We start from the raw sequence: 19,267 nt of genomic DNA, 5'->3' as shown, positions 1-19,267 counted from the left end.
CTGTGTTGTGAATGGAGAACCTGTGGAACAAGTAAAACATTTCAGCTACTTAGGCACAATTTTTACTGAAGATGGTAAACTAAATATAGAAATAGACAACAGAATCAGCAAAGCTGGTATCGTGGGAAGTCAATTGAATAAATTCATATGGAATAAGAAAGAAATTAGTCGGAACACTAAATTAGCTGTATACAAGACTGTGTTCAAACCAATTTTAACTTATGGATCTGAGAGCTGGGTCAGAAGTAAAACACTTGACCAAAGACTAGAGACCGCAGATATGAGAGTCCTGAGAAAGATTAGAGGCGTGAACAGATGGCATCAATGGCAATATCATATTAAAAATGAGGATATTAGGAAAGAACTTGACATTGTCAGCATCCAGGAATGCGTTAGCAGAGCTAATCTCAGATGGTATGGTCACTTAAATAGAATGGGAGAGGAAAGATTAGCAAAACAAGTGTTCTCTGCCAGGTTGGCAGGAAAACGACCCAGAGGAAGACCAAGATATAGGTGGATTGATACGGTACAAAGTGCCTTAGACGATAGAAATATAAGATCTGATAATGTTGGAGTCTTGACAAGTAACAGACTGATTTGGAGGAAAATTGTAGATAGGAAGTTAGTAATGATGTAATTTTTTCATGTAGTACTGTCATATCCTGTACACCCCTTGAGGGTACATGGCAGGAATTTGATGATGATGATGATGATAAATTCATTATAATATTCAATGATAAAGTTTATTTCCTAAAAATGTGTACAAAAAAGGGGGGGTGCATCTTATACACCAGCAAATACAGTAGCTATAATTTTAATTCTCTTAATGAAATTCCAGTGTATGTCTAATTACTATACTGTACTGAATGAATAACTAGACTGAATAGGAATCAATAATATTTTACCTAAATTGTGATGGAATTGACAAAGTAAGGGTATGCAAATATTGAGAAGAATCTGCTTGTATTTCTAGTCTCTGCATTCTGTTGTGTTTTTTAATACCATAATAGCAAGATATCTCTGACATGTCAAGAGGCTGCATGTGAAATAAATCACGTTCAGTGGTATTTTGTGTCATTTTCCATTTTTCAGTATAATAAATGCAAGGAGTTGACTTGATGTTTTATTCAGCAACAGTTACATGAATTGATATTCATAATTATGTTTGGATTGCTCTCACTTTCTTTCTCTGTTTGATAAGATTAAGAGAAAGACGGGCACTTTTTTTTTTTTTAAGGCAATATTTGTATGTAACCTATTGTTTATCCTTATGGTTGGGGAGAAGAAGAAGAAACTGGTGAACAATAGATTTAAGCTTGTCAGTAATAAACCCTTCTCTAAAAACTAAACTAGAAACTTTTCAAGCTGCTTTAGGCCTCCAGTAGGTGGTGGCATCATGCCAGAAGATGAAAATCATTTGCCATATCACAATGGGATTTAAACCCAGAGCCTGTTGGTAGGAGAGAGATAGCAGAGGCAAAGCTAAAGAATGAAAGCTGTCATATTGAACTGAGATAGAAAACTATTATTTATGAATAATTTTTGAAATTGGTTCTTCATCTTGTTTTGGAAAAAGAGCTGAATCTGGACAATTAAGACTGAAGTAGAACATACATAAATTAGATTATCTACATTGACTTCCATACTGGTTAAATATAACAATATCTGCCTGATCTATATCATTACCTACCATGTCACTAATGAAAGTAATTTAATTGTGTATATTTTACCATTTATTTTAATAATGTTATGTTAAATTCAGTATATTTGAAAGCATTATTATTGTATTTCTGTTAGAGGTTTTAATTTCATCTGGAATCATTTGAAGATGGAAGATATATTATGTTACTGGGAAGAGCTGTTGACAAGCTATGCACAGTATTTGAAGTTCAAACCAAAAAGGAACAGTAATTATAAAGAAGTCAAGCCTAAAGGACAGAAATAACGGTATGTTAGGTTAAATTCTATGTATTGTTTGTTTGTTTGTTTGTTGATCATAAGAGTAATGCCTAAAAAGTGTTAGTTTTGTCTCATTTATTTTTTAAAAAAATTGATATTAAAACAAACATGAAATAATTTTTATGGTTTTTCATTATCTGAAATGTTGAGAAGAATCTGCTTGTATTTCTAGGTCTCGGCATTCTGTTGTATTTTTTTAATACCATAATAGCAAGTAATCTCTGACATGTCAAGAGACCATTGTGAAATAGATCATGTTCAGTTGTATTTTGTGTCGTTTTTCAGTATAATAAATGCAAGGAGCTGACTTGATGTTTATAGGAATTATTTTCTGTGGTAGCTAGCAAGAATTCATAGGCTATAAAAAAATTAACGAAACCAAACAAAAATGTATACTATTTTTGCTTAATTATAAATGTTTATTTATTCATAATATTAGTTTAATTCATTAATAAATATGTTAATTCAAAATATATATATATTCAGTATTAAAATATAAATAAAATTTTAAAAAATTTAAAACATAAAGTAATTTATCTTGGATGATGAATGATTTTCATTACCTTTACAACACTGCTATCACATTGCTTGTCAAATACAGGAAGCTTGAAAAGAACAGGTTTTGTATCTCTCGCTCGTGCTCGAATGGTGTTTCTGTATTTTATAACTATTTGTTCGTCCACATGTCCCTATACAGCAGGTTTTAATCTTTTATGGGTAGCATTATTGTAGAACATTGTTATGGCGTCACTTACTTTTCCTATATTAATTTACTTCCTTGTGAATTTTCCTCTCTACAATAACTATAAGACTTACAAAATTTCCCTGACTGTAATATCTGTATCACTTCTTACGTGTTCATTCTATAAGGAAAGTAAATTCTATATCTCTAGCCGATTCCTAATTTTTACTCACGTGCTTACCTTGACTGTTAAAGGTTATTCCTTGCTAAAAGAAACGAATCCTCTAATTTCTTTCTAGGGCTGTCTCCTCTTCAGATATTGACAAATTTATTTTTTAAAGCTGCGCTAGCCAATATCTTAGAATAGAGAGGACTCTTATTCAGGGAGACTTTTCCAGACTTTTGGTGCACATAGGTGAATCAATTTAGTGCTTAAACTCATGAATTAAACGCTTTACTGTGGCTAAGTAAATTCTGGTTTGCAGTCGTAACTTCTATAACAACATATTATACCTTTCTTTCAATCCCCCCCCCCCCCGCCTATGGTTCAGATTAACGAGTGGTAGTTTTGGTTCATATCACAGGCAAAACTTAGGTATAGAAGAAAAAACATATTTATTGGAATCTAAAGACATAATATACACTTAGACCAATCTCACTTTCAATTAGTTCAATGACATGCTAAATCAAACTGTATCAAACTGATTAATACTCTAATGCATGAACAATAAATCCTTCTTTTAAGTTAGAGATTAAACACACATTATACAGTTCTAATCAATCTTTTACCTACTATGTTCGTCTTGCATATTAAACTAGTCACAATCATCTATAATCATTCCAGACAATTTGTTTTATTGACATTACCCACTGCTAAATAATCACTTAAAGTTCTTAAATACTGTCCATACTCGATTATTACACTGCAGTGATCTTTCCCTTTTACTGACTGGGTAATTATACAACAAAATCTGTACTTTACCATTTCTTGGGGCAGGATCTCCAGGTCTGTCTGAACTGTCCTTCTTTGTTTGAATTACCTCTTGATACTTCCATAAGCCTGCATCCATGTGGTGGGTCACTATGGTCATCAGATTAAGCTATGCTCTGCACCTGGCATTTTTCCCTCGTCTATTCTCGATCTGTTTCGGACCATCATCGTTTCTACTGCCAGTTCTGGTATATGTCCGTGATATTATTCCGTTGGAACTTTCAGCGAAGGAGCGAAGACAGCATATGCCAACATCTCACGCTTTCGTACCGGCAGAAATTCCGACATCGAAGGGAAAGGCACACCGTCCGATATCGTACTATCATCAAGAAACGCTATCAGGAACTTCCGGTCCATGGGAGAAGTCGAATCATCATCCAGCAAAATAGGCGAAAAAAAGCCTTGAGAAAGGGGTGCAAACCCTTTTTATTCTCCCTTCCTTCTCCCCTTTTTAGCACCCTGTTATTAGCTGCAATAGTGCCCTCTTCTTTTTGCGATCTTTTTCCACCTGCTACTTTCTTCAGCCACGGGAATTTTGTCACATTGCAAGATCTCTGGCAGCACCTTCCGGGAAACTAATGTGCGTCGCCTTCCGAGGTTGCCAATGCCTCAAGCTTGCCTGTGACCCTTTGGACTATTGTTTACATCTAATTTACCCATTTATTGTATACATGATGCATTCATATAATACTAATTTATACTCAAAGTTCTTTACATGGTATTACAATTCTCCTAAAAGGAGGTAATTCTATTTCTATTTACAGCCAGTACTTTATTTTTTCTGCTCGAGTACAAGTTTTTTCTCTCAGCTGATTTTTCTGACTTGTTAAATCCTGAATGAATTGTTTCTTTTTTTTTATTTTTTTTTTAAAGTTCTTCATTCAGGATGTAACAACATATACATAATATTATAAGTGTTGCATGTCAAAACTTAGTGATGAATGTAAATTCTGTAAGTGGCAAACCCTAATGGGATTGGCAGTGGTCTAATTTTCATTGTTTTTCATCTGCAGTTACTTATTTTAATTATTTAATGGTATTGATTCAACACCACAAGAAAACAAAATAATGTAATTTATTAAGTTGCTGATATTTTGCTGGATTTCAAACCAGTATCCTTGAAACACAAAAATGGAGAGGGGGCGGGGACACTTGTCCAGATCACAGAGTATTGACTCAAATAATTGTAGAAACAATTCAGTACTTTAATAAATAAAATTACTTATTTTCTCATAATTATTTATAATTAGCCATTGAGCTAAAGTTGGTCTTCAGTGGTTGTAGATTATTTTATTAAATCGATGCAGCTATACTCATTGAGGTTTTCAGAGTGTTTCATTGCTGATGCTGACTTCAAAAAATAGTTTCTCAGACTTGTAATAGATTTGTATGCAGTACTCTAATTTTTATTCCATTTCATACTATATGAAGAATGTCCAGTATTTGGTATGTTAGTTCTGAATTGCTATAATGAAAATATATATATATATATTATTAGGGTTACCAAGTAATTTTATAAACTTGGTTATTTTACTCCTAATCCCAAGTAAGCAAACAGTTAAGTTTGCGCCTGAACGTAGTTCAAGTCTAAAGGTGGTCTTTACCACCTTTAGACTTGAACTACATTCAGGCGCAAACTTACTTGGGATTAGGAGTAAAATAACCAAGTTTATAAAATTACTTGGTAACCCTAATAATATACATTATTCCCAAGGTAAAAAACTTATTTATGTGTGTGTGTGTGTGTGTGTGTGTGTGTAATCAAAATACAAAATAATAAATTTTGTATTTTGCTGAAGGCAAAAATACAAAAAATTCAACAAGAAGACAGTAAATGCAGATTGTTTAAAGAGAAGGAAGAAATGGTAGACCACTTTGTAAGTGGGTTTAGCAAAATCGCACAAATTGAGTACCGTAAAAGGCACGATAATGTGGCTAAGATAATTCATTGGCATTTATGTAAAAAGTACGGGTTTAAAGTATCTAAAGACTATTGAAAGCATAAAGTTGACCAAAAGATGATTGAGAATGAAAAAGCTAAAATACTCTGGGATTTCAAAATCCAGAATGACAAAAACTTGGAATGTAATACATCCAATATAACAGTGGTTGAAAAAAGGTGAAAACAAGAGTGTTCAGTTTATTGAAATATTAGTACCAGGAGATAGCTGAATTGACAAAAAAGAAACTGAAAAAATTACAAAGTATCGCAAGTTGCAAATCGAAGTTGAATGAATTTGGCAAAAGAAAATGAAAGTTGTTCCCATAATAATAGGTGCTATCCCCAAAACACTGAAAAAACACATAGAAGTACTTGAGTTAGGTGGATTAAAAACCGGGCAATTGCAAAAGGCTGCTTTGTTCGGCACAGCATTCATATTCAGAAGGCATTTTCAGAATTCATAAGGTATTTCCACAATTCGAGCCCTTGGGTAAGGCTCAAAATTAGTGGATTATAACCAGCCTTTTACTTAAGGCTGAGGAAGCAAATCAAGCTTGGATGAATATTATATATATTTCTTAACAAGTCCTCCTGTCTTTCTATAACAGGCTAAGTTGCAGGCCTGGTTGGTGTACTAGCTAGCATACTTGCTCTCTAACCAATAAGCCACAGGTTCAAACACATTTCCTGCCATGGGCAAGAGATTAATTTCATCTCTTGGTGTGAGTTTACCACTCTGCTTATTGGAGGCCTGAAGTAGCATGAACATTGTTTCTAGATTATGTTAAAATATATAAAAAATATATATATTAGAATAAATAAAAAAAATCCCTTAGCCCACTTACAGCACTAATGTACTGTAGGTGGGCTAAGTTGACAACCCTCTGTAGGTTTGCAACCTATAATAGGTAGAAGCCACATAGAAAAAATAAATCATGCTTCATACACTCCTGAATCTGTCAAAGGATAAAAGTTGTTTTTAAAAGAATGGATAAGGGTTTCTAGTTTGATAAGTGGTTTAAAAGTAGCATGAAAAGATAATATTCAAACATTTTCTGGATATAGGGAATAGTTTTGCTGTGAACTTGTATGTCAGGAAAGGGAGATGAAATGGGACATGATGTATTTCATCTGTTCAATTTTTATAGGGATTGTATCTATTGACTGAAAAATGTAGTATAAATAACCAAGTTCTGTTGCAAGAGAACTGTGTTGTTGGAAGAAATAGCTATGGTCCTATGTGTCACTGTTTTAAGAATACCATGTTGTTGAGCTGGTAATGGCATGACTTTTATGTATGCGTGTGCTTCAGTTATCCAAACTTACTATTCTGATAACTGAAGGATCAGATAATTGGTAGATTACTGTGTGTATGTGTGTGTGTATATATATATATATATTGTTTGATTCTTTATGATAGTAGTGCTACCCGGATCAGGTTTAGTTATAATTTTTTAAGAACACCTTTTTTCCTATTTTAATGGATTACAGCTGTCTAGGATATCGACTACATCCAAATGAACATCATTAGCAGTGCTGTCCATTATTTCTACTTTAGATATTTGTCTGGATGTGAAGAAAACTGTGCATTGCATTCTCTGCATAATTGTGGCTGCAAGTTTGCGTAGCCAAGTGACACTGTTCACTTGGCTACACAAACAAACTTGTGTGACCTAAAGATATTCATGAACATCCATACTACAGTATGAATGTTCATGGATATTTCTGAATGTCTTTAGGCGGTAGATAGTTTTTATCACCCTGCACGAACCTACCTTTCTGCTTATTGAAAGCCAGTGGCTTGAAAAAGTTCCATGTTTGTTCTCTAGTGTTTCTGCATTATTTAACTTCCATATATTAATACATCCATAATAATTGTTTTACATTTGCAACCTTCTGTGGGTGGGGTTTTCTTAAAAAAAAAACAAATAAAAAAACTTGTGCGCTGTATTAGAGCTTTTCAAATTTTTTTTTTAATATACTGGCATTTAACTAAAAGAAACAACTTCACTCCAGAAAAAGATTCAAATTATTATCTTTCCTTCCTAGATACATTAGTCACCCATCTTTCAAATGGTTCATTATCTTTTTCTCTTTATAAAAAGCCAACATGCATGCACTCACTAGAAGATAAATTATTGCTCCATCACTTAGCCAAACATCCTGGTATTTTTAAAATGCTGACACATAGAGCTATAGCTATTTCTTCTAATGATGCAGTTCTCTATAGATGGCTGCAGAATTCAGCCAGCAGTTAAAATATAGCATGCCTCTGTTCTGCCTCTTTCCTTGTGTCTGAAAATATATCTGAATTATGTCTGAAAAGACAGCCAAAGTGCTAATAAGTAAATTTAATTCTTTCTCTTTAAAATTACTTGTTTTTGTGTATGTGTGGTGTGGTGTGTACACACCAGATGTATCCTTCCAGATACATGTTACTGTTTTGACACTGAGTGTTAAGTAAATTTACAAGCATTTTTTCAACGAACGCCTCCATGGACAAGGTGTATTGTGCCATGTAACAAGTTACATGTTTGTAGCAGGCATAAATTGAGGTAATATGATTCTCCCAAATCAGTGCAACGAGAACAGAACTGACCAAGTTTGAAAGAGGCATTGATAGGATACCATGTTGCAGTTCTATCTGTTTGGCAAATTGTTGACAAATTCAGCCATCTCAGGTTAACAATCATACTGAGATGGACGAGCATGGAATCAACTTGAAATGCTACGGTGGACAACCCACCACACTCAATGAATGCGACTGTAGTGTGCTGTGAAGAATGATATGTAAATCCCATCATTTGTCCGTAGACATGTTGAATGCAGAATTTCAGGCATCAACTGGAATATGAATCTGCACAAAAACATTCAGAACTGAGGCCCCATCACATGTGTTTCCATTGTAGGACCATAATATGCAAGCCCCACATTACCCAAACCAACATGTAGTGTCATCTTCGGTGGTGCAAAGAGTGTGTACAATGAGACATGGAAGCTTGAAAAGCTGTGTTATGGAGCAAAAAGTCATGCTACACCCTCTACTAAGCAGACGTTCGGTGAATGTCTCTTACTAGAGTGCACAGCTCTAGCTACGAAATTTGAAAGTGGCAGTTTCATCAATGGTATATTCCTGATTTGGCCTCCTCAGACCTTTGTTTGTGGTGCCACAAACATTGCACTTTCAGAGGTATCTGAATATTCTGGATAATGCAATTCTTCCTACTTTGTAGTGTTTCTATGGAATAACCATTGTCTCTTTCAGCAAGACAATGCACTGTGTTGTAAGGCTGTGTAACTGTATAGTTTGTGGACATGAATGTCACTACACTTGACTTACCTCCACAGAGCCCTAATATCTCAACCCTAATGAACATCTGTGGGATGAACTGGAGCATCAGGTGAAGTCAAGGACGTCTGCCCCCCCCACAGCAATCCAGGACCTCGTTACGTTGCCTACAGGAAGAATGGCTCAAAATTCCCATTGATGACTAGCATACACTTGTGGAGAGTATGCCATGTAGGATTGCTGCAGTCATCACAGTGAAAGGAGGGCCTACATCTTTTTAAGTTGTCTGCCATGGCTGTTTGTTCCTCACACTATGGTGTCCGTTGACTTCTTTCCAAGCAGTATGTATATATATTCACACACACACTGCTTTGTACATTGCTTTTTATGCAATTGCATTGGACGAATTAAGATGAGTGCTGATGCACTAGGCACTCTTAAAACTTTCATACATTGATAAAATGCAATCATACGGTGAAACTGACATGAATTTTATAAGAAAAAAAAAAAAATATATATATATACACACAGGAATACCTTGTATAGCGCAGTTAATTGGTTCCAAGAAGCGTCCGTGCTATGCAAAACCGCATTGTTCGAGCTCTATTTATAAAGGTTTTCAATTTAATTTGTTTATTACAAAAATTTAGAATAATAAAAATGTTTAAAAATGAAAAAAAATTGCTATTTTTATTAACTAAATAACAAATAAAATCCTTTTAAACTGATATAAAAGTTGTAGAAAACAAAACAAATAATATTTCTTCAATTTTAGCATAATTTACTTATTACTAAAGTAGTCTTTTAGTGTTGTGTTCGTTGAACCATCCTTGTCTTCTTTGTCTCTTCAAGTACTAGATCTCTGTAGCATTTGATGGCATTATTGAGACTTTGTCTCACTTTGATGCTTCTTTCCAAATTCAGGTCGGCATTTATGAGAAAGTCGGAAGCTTCGTCGATTTTTCTCACAAAAGTTGAAAGGTCAGCAAAGGAAAATTCTTCAACCATGACATCAGGGGGTCATCTTCATCTTCTTCTGCTTCATAGGCTCGTTGTTGTTCCAACTCCAAAAAGGTTTCATCATCCAGATCATTTGAATAAGAATCAATACATTCGTTCACATTGTTACAATCTAAACTTGTAAAACCAAGATCTTTGCCCATCTGCACAATTTCTTTTGAGATTTCCTCTTTCTGTGTTGCAAAGGCAACAAAGTCCTTTGAATAATGTGGCAAGATATTATGCCATAGGGCTCTCATGTTGCTTTGAGTCACCTCTTGCCAAGATTCATAAATATTTTGAATGGCATCTTTTATGTTAAATTTCTTCCAAAATTCACTCAAAGCCCAAGAATCTTTTTCTGCTGCAGCTTTAATAGCTTGAGCAAAAGTTTGTCTTAAATAGTAAGCCTTGAAAGTGGAGATAACGCCTTGATCCATCGGCTGCAGAATTGATGTTGTGTTTGGAGGGAAAAAATGAATTTTGACATTTTCGTGTCGGTCAGTCAACAGAATTGGATGGCCTGGCGCAATGTCTAATAAAAGCAAAATTTTGAAAGGAATATCATTCTTTTTACAATAGCTTTTAACTTCAGGGCAAAAAAAAAGTTTTTTTTTTGCCCTAAACCAGTCAAATTGAACGGAGTCACCCACACTTTTTCATTCGAACGGCAACGAAAGGTAAATTGTTCTTTGTAAAGCCCTTAAGAGCTCTTGGGTTTTCTGCTCTGTACACTAACAGTGGCTTCAATTTTAAATCACCTGATGCATTACCTCCTAGTAAAAGTGTCAATCGGTCTTTTGACACTTTATACCCAGCTTGTGTTTTTTCCTTCTCTGCTAGAAATGTGCGCGATGGTCTTTTCCAGAATAAGCCAGTCTCGTTAGCGTTAAAAATTTGATCAGAAGTGTAGCCTTCCTTCTCAATAAGCTCCTTCAATTCATTGGGAAATAATTCTGCAGTTTTAGTGTCAGAACTTGCGCTTTCACCTTGGATTCTTACGTTATGGAGTCCCATACGTTTTTTGAAATTGTAGAGCCACCCGTGACTTGCTATAAAAGTTTCACTGGTTGTACCTCCTTCATTTTCGCTTTCATTTTCTTTTATTTTGTCATATAGACTTGTTGTTTTTGCCTGGATTATCATTTGACTCAAATGAATCTTTTTCTGATTACAATCTTCAATCCAGATCATTAGAAGGCGTTCCATATTTTCCATTGTAGAAGATCGATTTCTCGTGATAACTTTTTGACATATAAGAAGCGGTGTTCTTTCCATGTTGTTTAATCTTTTCTTTGCTATGAATAATTTTCATACAGATGACTCATTCATTGAATTCTCATGTGCTATTTTATCAAACGAAGCGCCATTCTCGTGACATTTTATAATTTCAAGTTTCTTTTCTAATGTCAACCACTTGCGTTTTTTTGTAAATTTTTTCTATAAATTTTTATAACTTTTGTTATAAAAATTTATAGAAATAACTTATATATTAAAAACTTGTCCATATCGGCATCCTGAAGACATTGTTACTCCAACAGTGTCTTCTTTGTTATGTCTCTCTTTTCACTCATACTTAAATAAAAAAAAAATATTAAATACTAATATTAATGTATATAATAAAATGCCATGGAGAAAGAACATGTCTACGTGAGAGCCAATAGATTAACTACTGCATAAACGTGGCTCTTGACTGTCACTGGCGGCATCCGAGAGTCGCCGGTCAGTGTTGCCAATGTTAGTGTAATAATGACAAGTGTAATAATAAAAACCACATTAGACCAAAACCCAAGTTGTTCAAAACAGTACTATACAAGGTATTCCTGTATCAGTGGCATCTCATGCCCATTTCAGTTGGATGTGTTGTCATCTTTCTGAGCAATAAATACAAAATGTTATATTCAGGCAATAACAATCAAGGAAAAGAAGGAGTAGCCATAGTATTCAACACAAAATACGAGGCTAATCTTCTTGAATGGCAGTCAGTCTCAAGTAGAGTAATGTGGGCAAATATGAGAATGGGGAACTGGACAATGAGACTTATTTGTGCCTATGGTCCCACAGAAGGTTCCACTAAGGTAGAAGTGGAGGAATTTTTTGAGGCTTTAGAAAAAGCAACTGACACAATGAAAAATGAAAAGTTGGTCCTTGTTGGGGATCTAAATAGTAGAGTAGGAAATGATTGTGAGACATACAAAAATATTTTGGGAAAATTTGGAGAAAAGAGCAAAGCTAATAATAATGGCAAATATCTGTTGGATTTCTGCTCAGGACATGGACTGGTTATTACTAACACCATGTTCCAACATAAAAATGTGCACAAATTCACATGGAGAGAAGAGGCTAGGAATAAGAAAAGTCTCATTGACTATGTTATTGTTGATAGTGATGTTTTCTCCCTGGTGCAGGACACCAGAGTGTACAGAGGATTTGAAATTGGAAGTGATCACTATTTAGTCTTGAGCAGGATAAAATTGAATTTCATATTGAAAAGAATAACATGTAAGAAAGTTTTAAAGCGAATAAAAGTTGAGCAGCTCTCAGATGTAAACTGTAGACTAAAATACAGAAATATTATTGAAAAGAAAATGAAAGAGTTTGAGAACAGGAATCAAACCTTAGAGATTCAGTGGCAAACTCTGAAGGAAACATTGATTGATTCTGCCAGAGAGGCATGTGGTGAGGTTGTGTGCAAAGATAAAAAAATCAGAACTCCCTGGTGGACACAGGAAGTTAAAGAGGCAGTGAAGGAAAAGAAGAAAGCATATCAAAAGTTCCTGGCAAATAAGTCAGCTTTTACTCTTACAGAATACAGAGACAAATGTAAGAAAGCTAAACAGTGTGTAAAACTAGCTAAACAAAAGTCATGGGAGGACTTTGGCAAGAATATAGAAAATAAATATCAAGAAGGTGGCAAAATATTCTGGAGGTTGTTGAAGAAGCTTAGGAATGGAGGAAAGAGTGCTGTAAAAGGAATTAGAGATGATAAAGGTGAAATGAAAACAGGAGAAAAAGATATCCTTGAAGTATGGAGTAATTACTTTGAAAAACTGCTAAATGAAACAAGCAGTGATGACAGCACAGTGATAAAAAACACTGACCAGGCATGCAGTCAGGAATACATATCCATACTTGAAGTAGAAAAAGCCATCAAAGGCTTGAAATGTGGAAAGGCAGCAGGAGTAGATGATATTCGACCAGAAATGCTGAAGTATGGTGGTATAAGAGTCTTACAGTGGCTGCACTGCATAGTTCAGAAAGCCTGGACAGAGGGACGAATTCCCGATGATTGGAGTAGAGCTCTCATAGTACCCATATATAAAAAGGGAAATAAAACTGAATGTGAGAATTACAGAGGTATTTCCCTACTGAGTGTTCCTGGCAAGATCTATGCAAGTATACTTGAGAAAAGGTTGAGAAGAATTGTGGAAGAAAAGCTTGGTGAAGAACAAGCTGGATTCAGGCCAAATAGAGGCTGTCAGGATCAGATCTTCACTTTACGACAAATAGTCGAGAAAGCATGGGAATATAACAAAGATCTGTATTTAAGTTTTGTCGATTTGGAAAAGGCATATGACAAGGTGCCAAGAGAGAAGCTATTCAATACGCTGCAGTTATATGGTGTCAATGGGGCATTATATCAAGCAATACTTAGTCTTTATTTGAGTTGTGAGTCAGCAGTTAGAATTGAAGGAAGTACAGGAAGATGGTTTAATGTTAAATCTGGTGTGAGACAAGGATGTACATTATCCCCTCTGTTATTCATTATCTATATGGATCACATTATGAAGGAAAGTGGTATTAAACATGATATCAAAATTGGAGATGTTAATGTCAGCTCTTTGCTTTATGCGGATGATGTTATACTTCTAAATAAATCCGCTACAAGTCTGCAAGATTCTCTGACTAAATTGAATAGCTGTTGTAATAGATATGGTATGAAGGTCAGCAATAAAAAGACAAAGACAATGAAAATAGGCAGAATCATTGAAAATGTCAACTGTGTTGTGAATGGAGAACCTGTGGAACAAGTAAAACATTTCAGCTACTTAGGCACAATTTTTACTGAAGATGGTAAACTAAATATAGAAATAGACAACAGAATCAGCAAAGCTGGTATCGTGGGAAGTCAATTGAATAAATTCATATGGAATAAGAAAGAAATTAGTCGGAACACTAAATTAGCTGTATACAAGACTGTGTTCAAACCAATTTTAACTTATGGATCTGAGAGCTGGGTCAGAAGTAAAACACTTGACCAAAGACTAGAGACCGCAGATATGAGAGTCCTGAGAAAGATTAGAGGCGTGAACAGATGGCATCAATGGCAATATCATATTAAAAATGAGGATATTAGGAAAGAACTTGACATTGTCAGCATCCAGGAATGCGTTAGCAGAGCTAATCTCAGATGGTATGGTCACTTAAATAGAATGGGAGAGGAAAGATTAGCAAAACAAGTGTTCTCTTCCAGGTTGGCAGGAAAACGACCCAGAGGAAGACCAAGATATAGGTGGATTGATACGGTACAAAGTGCCTTAGACGATAGAAATATAAGATCTGATAATGTTGGAGTCTTGACAAGTAACAGACTGATTTGGAGGAAAATTGTAGATAGGAAGTTAGTAATGATGTAATTTTTTCATGTAGTACTGTCATATCCTGTACACCCCTTGAGGGTACATGGCAGGAATTTGATGATGATGATGATGATGATGATGGTGTTGTCATGTGGCTTATGTAGCTCGTGCTACAAAATTCACATTAGCTTGACTGTATGATTGCATTTTTATCAATGTATGAAAGCCTTAAGTGTGCTTAGCATATCAGTGCTCATCTCAATTGGTCCAGTGCAATTAATTGTAGGATAAGTTTGAATACTTCAGTGTATGAATTAATTGTAACCAAATCTGTATAGAGTGGGGAATAAGGCTTTTGTTTTAAGATATATTAGAAAACAATAATGAAGGAGAATGCTATATTTGATTGGTATATTTGAAATACTCAAAGGCTTAATATAATAGTAAATTTGGTAGAGGAGGACTCCTCTACCAAATTGGTAGAAAATGGGACATTCAGTGGATAGTCAACACTGTTTCCTATTATAAATATGGACAAAAAAGTTATAAATTATTTATAGAAAATTATATATTAAAAACTTGTCTATATCGGTATCATAAACACATAATCACACTTCATGCATGCGAAACAGATGAAACGCAGAAAAAACAAAAACACAACGCATAACAAATGACTACATTTAATTGGATTGATTGACACAATAACCAATGACCGCCACTGATTTCTGGGTGCTATTGTCTAAGTGCTCACCTTGCCTTCTGGGTGGTTTAAGCCACTTGAATGCTGACTCACTATGCCATCTGTACATCTGTTCAAAGCACTCAGTCATCTGTATTTTTGACCAAACACCCAGGCTATTAGCATGAATATGATGCAGTGTTTATACTCAGAAAGCTATCTTCTTCATGAAGCATTAATATATTGTATTTAATTTTAGGAATCATCACGTGAAGCCAGGAAACAATTAGGGCAGTCTTTAACAGGAATAAATGCAAAAATGTAATATCGGTGATATTACTATTCTGTGGGTGTGCCCTACACACCTATTGCTTATCATGTAATATACACCTCTTCTTTATATATATATACTGTATTTTTTGCCTTATAAGATGTGCTTTTTTGTGCCTAAAATTTATCTGAAAATTGGGACGCATCCTATAAGCCGAATGTGTCTTATAAACCAGTGCATCTTATACACTGATGTGTTTTACAAGAAAAACTTCCCAAAGGAGTTTACATTCATATTCATCCAAAAAGATGGAATGGAAGAGATTAAGTTATGGATAAAGAAGGTGTGGTCCATATGTTCTGACGGTTTATGTCTGGAAACCTGCTTTGTTAGTATATGATCAGCTTAAATGCCATAAAACTGAAACTGTTAAGAATGAACTTCACAAAATGAATACAAAAATAGGATCTCAGGAGGACTCACCTCTATACTTCAACCTTAGATATATCAATAAACAAACAATTTAAAGGATTTACGAAGGAAAAATAGGTCAATTGGATGCAATCTCCAAATTTTGAGGAAAAATCTACCGATAGGAGAAAGACGGCCACAATTTCTCAGGTGTGCAAATGGGTAAAGAGTTTGTGTTATGAAGTGAAACCTGAAATTATTATAAAATCTTTTCAGAAGTGTGGCATTAGTAATTTTCTTGACGGTGCAGAGGATGACTTGTTATTTCAAGACAGCGATGACTCGGTTTCTGATGAAGAATCAACTTCACAAAATTTTGAGAGTGAAGATGAATAAAGATTTGAAAAGAAGATTAATGAAATTTATAAAAATTATTTTGTTTATATTATATATATATACTAGGGGGGCTCCACCACTATCTGATGCCTAGGCCCCCCCCCCCCCCCCAGAGTTCTGGACTGTTAGGCCGGTTCTCCTTGAATTCTGATGACTCGAAAGGGGATTTCACCCCTCCTGGTGCCTACGCATACAGAATTCAAGCTTCTCCTTGAATTCTGATGACTGGAAAGGGGGGCCCCCGCCAGAGCCTACGGCACCCAAACCCCCGAGTTCCAGACTGGTAGGCCTGTTCTCCTTGAATTCTGATGACTCGACACTCAGGGTAGCTCTGAGTTTCAAGACGTTTCAAATAACTTGACAAAAAACGTGACACAAAAACGTTACAAAAAACTTATCATTTTATATTATGGAGTAGATTTTATGTTATATGTTAGATTTTTTTAATGAATGGACGATTTTTTAAGAATAATTGTTTTTATCTAATAAATGGATAATACATGTATTAAAATTTTAAATAAAAAAATTAATATTTACATGAAAAATTTGATGCATAATTTGGCATCTTATGCTGCGAAGAATTTTTTTTTTTTTTTAAAAACATTCAAAAAATATGATGCATCCAATACAATAGTGCATCTTATAAGGAGAAAAATATGGTATTTAATGAAACTAAACTATATACATAGTAAATAAAATTGAATCCAAGACTTCTAAATAAAAAAATATACTTTGAGTTCTCCTTTATCTTTAAAGGATAAATTCATTCTCTCACTGGCTCATTCTGTTTTTGGTTTATCATGTACTTAATCAGTTTACTAGACTGAGCATTTTGATTTTCACAACAAATTCCTAGAAAAACAAATGTTTATTAGAGAGTCCTTTATCAGGCCTTTTCTCAAAATGCAAAACTTCTCCTCAACTCGCATGAAACTGTGCAGTGTTTCATTATTTAGCATATATTTCTTCCCTTCATCCTCACTGTTTCACTGAGTATAAATATTTGTTTTACCTTAGACAATTTAATTACAATGTTAAAGATACCAAGCAATTTTATAAGCTAGGTTTTAATCCTTTTTCCCAAGTAAGCAAACAGAGAAGTAAGTCAAGTTTGCCTGAACATAGTTCAAGTCTGGGGCAACTTGTGGTAAAGGTGGAGTAAGCTCCGATCACTTTCCTTAGTATTTTCCCCTAATGCAAAGCACATCCCCTCAAAATTTAAATTAAGAGTAAATAAGTCAATCATATTGTTCAATGAATAATTTATATTTTTATATGCAATATGATTTACTGAGGACAGAGTTGTGATAAGTTAGTTATTATCAAACTAACATGAAGTCATAGAACCATCGTAGAACAGGTCCACTAACACAGGTGCTGCTCATCAAACTATGCATTAAACTCATTCACTGTTTACACACTCACGACACTTTAAACAGTGAATGAGGGGGAAAACTATTCCTCTTCCTTACTCATGCCTTCTTATAGAACTTACAGAAATGGCCTCTTGTTCTCTCTGTCTGTCTCTCTACTTTATGAAAAATCAATTGTCTTATCCACCACAATCTGTAAATGGCATTCCCTCAGTCCATCTTCATATGAATTGAAGGAATGAAGAATAACTTTCAGGAGACTTGACATCATCTTAGTTGCTGTTGGTTGTCTGGGTCCATCTCAAAAACCAGCTGATCATATCTGCACACAGTAATCGATATGCACCTGATCAAAAAAAGATGTGTAAGATATGAAGGGCAACTGGATGTGAAGTTAGTTTACTCTCTAATAAGGATTTAGTCATGAAAATACACCACATACACAAATTTAATTTCTTGTTATATAAAATATTCATCTAAACTTTGACTGCATTTTCTGCTAAAATTAGAGACAAAATGATTCTGAGGACAGAGTTGTGATAAGTTAGTTATTATCAAACTAACATGAAGTCATAGAATCATCGTAGAACATGTCCACTAACACAGGTGTTGCTCATCAAACTATGCATTACACACTCACGACACTTTAAACAGTGGTGGGAGGACTAGGGAACATCCATGGAAGCTGGGCAAGAGTGTGATTAGTAAGGGTGTTAGAGCTGGGTTCTTTACTTTTAGAGTCTTGCTGAATGAGTGGAATAAGCTGCCAGAGTCTGTAGTGGGTGCTGTGACAGTGAATGAGTTTAAGGCAAGGTATGATAGATACTGTGTGAATGTCGAATAATTGGGATGAACATGATTTGGGGCCTCCTTCGATGAGTTGCTCTGGAGTTGCCCGTAATAATAATAACATAACCGCATGTTACAGATGTACCACGTATATGAATGACACAGTATGTATAGTATGATGATGAACCACGTATAGTTGGTAAATTTTAAAAAATTACTCTACTTGCCATGATAATGAATGATAACATTATACAAGAATGCATTTGAAAACATACCATTATTATTATTATAACTGTCTTGAATTATTTACAAATTTGCTTATTTATTATGTTTTATCTTGTACTTTATCAGGTAATTTTCTCTAGATATCTTTCCTCACAGAAGAACAAAGATGATGCAGCATAAGGATGTTTTTTCTTCACTGCAAGACGGATGCCGATTTAATTGGATATCAATCTAGTGGAAAACCTTTGCTTCGCTTTTGTACATTTTTACAAAAAATAAATTCATTAACTGTAGTGCTTATTTTTAATTTGTTAAATAACAAACAAACTTCTTTCTTTCAAAAAATAAAATATTTTTTTTTCCCCTTTAATACATGATCTTTCTTAAAGTCCTTACTTGACTACCATAAAAGTATGGTAGTCTACACAAGGAAACTTAGAAAACTAGATGTCTTGCAAATCAAAAATGATTTATATTTGTACAGTTCATGACTCAGGTGAGAAGCATCTCAGGCATCTCTCTCTCTCTCTCAAATTTTTTTATTCTCACCCCTAGCTTCGTTTTCTCCTCAATGCTCAAATTTTTTCAGGTCAATAATTATCAGTCAGTATACTTTTCTTAGAAACCTCTTAGGGTTTCTCTTGTCTTACAGTATGTATTAGCAGTTATTTTCAGTGGGTT

General features: G+C 34.6%; 1 protein-coding gene across 1 annotated transcript in view; it reads left to right on the top strand.

Annotated features, from left to right (window-relative positions):
- The window catches only part of LOC150100654 (protein O-glucosyltransferase 1-like), a 128,145-nt gene extending 109,266 nt beyond the window's left edge, over positions 1 to 18,879 (top strand). The window contains exons 9-10 of the mRNA XM_090401777.1: positions 1,798 to 1,947; positions 18,713 to 18,879. Coding sequence (XP_090257903.1) covers positions 1,798 to 1,945 — 148 coding nt within the window. The 3' untranslated portion in view covers positions 1,946 to 1,947; positions 18,713 to 18,879. The remainder of the gene's footprint in view (positions 1 to 1,797; positions 1,948 to 18,712) is intronic.
- Positions 18,880 to 19,267: the final 388 nt, after the last annotated feature.

The sequence above is a fragment of the Typopeltis vanoorti genome, chromosome 12 (genome assembly GCF_054136105.1).
Source record: "Typopeltis vanoorti isolate ZY-2024b chromosome 12, IOZ_Tvanoo_1.0, whole genome shotgun sequence".
NCBI classification, from domain to species: domain Eukaryota; kingdom Metazoa; phylum Arthropoda; class Arachnida; order Uropygi; family Thelyphonidae; genus Typopeltis; species Typopeltis vanoorti.
The sequence above is the reverse complement of the archived record's forward strand: the minus strand, read 5'-3'. Positions and strand labels throughout refer to the sequence as shown.